The sequence below is a fragment of the Haliotis rubra genome, unplaced genomic scaffold (assembly GCF_003918875.1).
Source record: "Haliotis rubra isolate DU_JTF1 unplaced genomic scaffold, ASM391887v1 Scf1233, whole genome shotgun sequence".
NCBI lineage: Eukaryota > Metazoa > Mollusca > Gastropoda > Lepetellida > Haliotidae > Haliotis > Haliotis rubra.
Genome location: NW_025765152.1, coordinates 73,439 through 78,163, shown reverse-complemented (window position 1 = coordinate 78,163; position 4,725 = coordinate 73,439). Strand labels below are relative to the sequence as shown.

The 4,725-nt window shown below is 34.6% G+C and overlaps 1 protein-coding gene and 2 long non-coding RNA genes across 3 annotated transcripts; all 3 read left to right on the top strand.

The window, feature by feature from the left end:
- Nucleotides 1-1,077, top strand: LOC124266153. The gene has a single exon (XM_046700961.1). It carries the CDS (start codon nucleotides 1-3, stop codon nucleotides 805-807), a length of 807 nt encoding a protein of 268 aa, XP_046556917.1. The 3' UTR covers nucleotides 808-1,077.
- A 326-nt stretch (nucleotides 1,078-1,403) lies between these two features.
- LOC124266156 lies at nucleotides 1,404-3,480 on the top strand. Its single transcript, XR_006895650.1, has 4 exons — nucleotides 1,404-1,471; nucleotides 1,534-1,641; nucleotides 3,019-3,080; nucleotides 3,157-3,480. It is a non-coding gene; the product is annotated as an uncharacterized LOC124266156 (long non-coding RNA).
- Nucleotides 2,487-2,673, top strand: LOC124266159. Its single transcript, XR_006895653.1, has 2 exons — nucleotides 2,487-2,539; nucleotides 2,600-2,673. It is a non-coding gene; the product is annotated as an uncharacterized LOC124266159 (long non-coding RNA).
- Nucleotides 3,481-4,725: the final 1,245 nt, after the last annotated feature.

Sequence of the window (4,725 nt, the reverse complement as noted above, 5' to 3'; positions counted from 1 at the left end):
ATGTTGAGTGACGTTTTGCCGCTGATGGAAAAACTTGTGACCGTTTTCCAAAGAGAAGTGTTAAATCTGGCCATCATCGGACCAATGGTCTTGTCCACTAAGGAATCACTCCAATATTTGATTAAAGAAAAGGGGGAGAACGAAAAGTTCCTAGAAGGGAATATGAAAGAAGGACCGAGTCAGTTCCGAGGAATTACAATAACCTATGCTGACAAACGATCAATGGAAGCCTTCAATACAATGAGGACGTGCTTTATTGAAGATCTTGTGGATTCCCTTGATAGGAGATTCCCAGAGAAATCTCTGGACCTTCTACAAGCGTTGGACAATGTGCTTAATCATGACAAATATCCAGATAGAAAAGAAGATCTAGCCAACTATGGTGGGGATTCCCTTACGGTGCTTCTAGATCACTTCTGCCCTGTGATTGGTCAAGACAACAATGACGTCACGACGCCTTATATCGACCGGGATCGGTCGCTTCGTGATTTCCAGCAATTCAAACGTGTCAATTCTGGCATTGGAAGTGGTAATTTTGACATGACTTGCAAAGTTCTTATAACTGAATATGCTGACATCTTCCCAGACTTCAGTACTCTCGCTGAAATTGCGCTCACAATACCGGTGAGTAGCGTGCCTGCCGAGAGGGGATTTAGCTTGCAAAATAGAATCCACACTGCAAGCAGAAACCGTCTTGCGCAGCATCGTATGAACAATCTAATGATTCTCAACATGCATGCTAATGACCGTTTCGACTTCACGAGAGCATCCGAACTATTCCGTAAAACCAAGAAAAGAAAAGTGTAATTAACAGTTGATAACTGTACAAGTACTGCCAAACAAACTTGCGGTTTACTAGTAACATGTGACGTCATTTCACATTTCATGTTCGAATGAGTTTGATACGTTTGTTGTTATTAAAAATGAAACACAAACACACACACACATTCTTGTTGTTATCTTTATTTAACATGGAAAAGAAGTGGACTGGTGAAAATAATAAGGGACTGGTATATTTGAGGCTTACCAGTCCCATGGACTGGTAAATTCGAAACTCACCGGAAACACTGGATTTGAGTGATACTACTATCAGGTCCATATTTACACCAAGGAAAACTCAGTATACAGTGTATGTGAAAGATACAACTGTATCAGGTCCATATTCACACAATCATTTCTCTTTAGGTTACACCAACATTGGGTTTATTTCATATCAGCTTAGTATTGTTGGAATAATATTTGAGTTGGTCATACATGCAAATGATAATATCTGTATTATCTAAAATACAGGGCCCAGATTTTGAAGCTCTCTTAGCGCTAAGATAGTCGTAAGTGCCATACATTAACATTAACGTACGACTATCTTAGCTCTAAGAGAGCTTCGAAAATCTGGGCCCTGGTGTATTAGGTCCATAGTTACATCAATGACATTTCATCAAAGTGTCTTAGGTTTACATCAAGAAAAGCTCAGGTTACAGTCTATTTGAGTGATACTAGTGTATCAAGTCCATATTTACATCAAGAAAAGCTCAGGATACAGTCTATTTGAGTGATAATAGTGTATCACGTCCACATTTGCATCATAATCCATTTTTGTTAGGTTACAACAGTGGGTGTATTTCTAAGATACTACTGTATCAGGTCCATATTTACATCAAGAAAAGTTCAGGATACAGTGTGTTTGAAAGATACAAGTGTATCAAGTCCATATTTACATAATCATCTTTCTTTTCAGGTTACACCAACATTGGGTTTACTTCTAATATACTAGTGTATTACCTCCATACGTACATCAAGGAACACTCAGGATACAGTCTAATTGAAATATACAAATCTATCAAATCCATACTTACATAATCCTTTTCTTTAGGTAACATCAACTTTGGGTTTAATTTTAGGATACTACTGTGTCCGGTCCATATTTACACCAAGGAAAACTCAGGACACAGTGTATTTGAAACATAACAGTGTATCAAGTCCATATTTACATAATCATCTTTCTCTTTAGGTTACACCAAGAGTGGGTTTATTTCTAAGATACTGGTGTATTAGGTCCATATGTTTTGGGGTATATATATTTGCATGCTACTTGCGTACATGCATCAGGTCCATATTTACATCATAATCTTTTTTGCTTGGTTACACATACATTGGGTTTATTTCTAAGATACTACAGTATCAGGTCCAGATCTTCATTAGTAATACTTTGACAAGATCATAATAAGTGATAATATTTCATCAAGGTTAAATCATCATTGGGTTTACTCACAACATACAAATCTTTCAGGGTCATATTTACATCAATAATATTTTAGCAAGGACACATCAGCTTAGTATTGTTTGAATAATATTTGAGTTGGTCATACATGCAAAGGATATATCTGTATTATATACTGGTGTATTAGGTCCATATTTATATCAAGGAAAGTTCAGGATACAAAGTATTTGAAGGAAACTAGTGTATCAAGTCCATATTTACATCATAATCATTTAAGGTTACAACAGCATTGGGTTTCATTTTAGGATACTACAGTATCAGGTCCATATTTACATCAAAGAATACACAAGATACAATATTTGAGAGATACTACTGTATCAGGTCCATATTTACATCAAAGAATACACAAGATACAATATTTGAGAGATACTACTGTATCAGGTCCATATTTACATCAAGGAAAACTCGGTATACATTGTATTTGAAAGATACTACTGTATCAAGTGCATATTTACATCACAATTCTTTTCTTTAGGTTACACATACATCGGGTTTATTTCTAAGATACTACAGTATCAGGTCCATATCTAAATTAGTAATATTTTGACAAGAACATAATAAGTGATAATATTTCATCACGGTTACATCATCATTGGGTTTACTCACAACATACAAATCTTTCAGGGTCATATTTACATCAATAATATTTTAGCAAGGACACATCAGGTTAGTACTGTTTGAATAATATTTGAGTTGGTCATACATGCAAAGGATATATCTGTATTATACTGGTGCATCAGGTCCATATTTACATCAAGAAAAGCTCAGGATACAGTGTTTTTGAAAGATACTAGTGTATCAAGTCCATATTTACATCATAACCAATCTTTTAAGGTTACAACAGCATTGGGTTTCATTCTGGGATACTACTGTATCAGGTCCATATTTACATCAAAGACAACTCAGTATATGGTCTATTTGAGTGATACTGGTTATCAGGTCCACATTTACACCAAGGAAAACTAAGGATACAGTAAGTTTGAAAGATACTGGTGTATCAAGCCCATATTTACATACCGGTAATCATCTTTCTTTTCAGGTTACACCAACATTGTGTTTATTTCTAATGTACTGGTGTATTAGGTCCATATTCACATCAATGAAAACTCAGGATACAGTCTAATTGAGTGATACTAGTGTATCACGTCCACATTTACATCATAATCCATATATTTTAGGTTACAACATTGGGTTTATTTCTAAGATACTAGTGTATCAGGTCCATATTTACATCAAAGAAAACTCAGGATACAGTGTGTTTGAAAGATACTAATGTATTAAGTCCATATTTACATCATAATTCATAATTTAGGTTACAAGAACATTGGGTTTAATTCTAGGATACAACTGTATCAGGTACATATTTACACCAAGGACAACTCAGGATACAGTAAGTTTGAAACATACTAGTGTATCAGGTCCATATTTACATAATCATCTTTCTTTTCAGGTTACACCAACATTGGGTTTACTTCTAATATACTGGTGTATTATGTCCATACGTACATCAAGGAAAACTCAGGATAGTGTCTAATTGAAACATACAAATCTATCAAGTCCATATTTACATCTTCATCCTTTTCTTCAGGCTACACCAACATTGGGTTTAATTCTAGGGTACTTCTGCATCAGGTCCATATTTATACCAAGGAAAACTCAGGACACAGTGTATTTGAAAGATACAAGTGTATCAAGTCCATATTTACATAATCATCTTTCTTTTCAGGTTACACCAACATTGGGTTTAATTCTACGATACTTCTGCATCAGGTCCACATTTATACCAAGGAAAACTCAGGATACAAGTGTATTTGAAAGATACAAGTGTATCAAGTCCATATTTACATAATCATCTTTCTCTTTTGGTAACATCAACAGTGGGTTTATTTCTAACATACTGGTGTAGTAGGTCCATATTTACATCAATGATATTTCAACAAAGATTTAGGGCATGCTGCTTGTGTATCAGGTCCATATTTACACCATGGAAAGCTCAGGATACATTAAGTCTAAAACATACAAGTATATCAAGGACATATCTACATCAATACTATTTCATCAGAGTTATATCAAGACAGGGTTCATTTTGTAAAATACTACTCTATTAGGTCCATATTTACATCAATAATATTTTGACAAGGTGCTGTAAAGTGATAATATATTGTCTAGGTCACTTCAATATATAGCAATATTTGTGTGATAGTGGTGTATCAGGTCCATCTTGAAATCAACAATATCATTAACAATAGGTTTACTTCCAAGATACAAATCTTTCAGGTTCATATTTACATCAATAATATTTTTTCAAGGCCATGTTAAGTCATTTATGAATAATATATGAGCAGGTCATATAGGAAAAGGATATATCTGTAGGATACCAGTGTATCTGATACATATTTACATCAGGGAAAACTCAGTATACAGTCTGTTTGAAAGATACTTGTGTG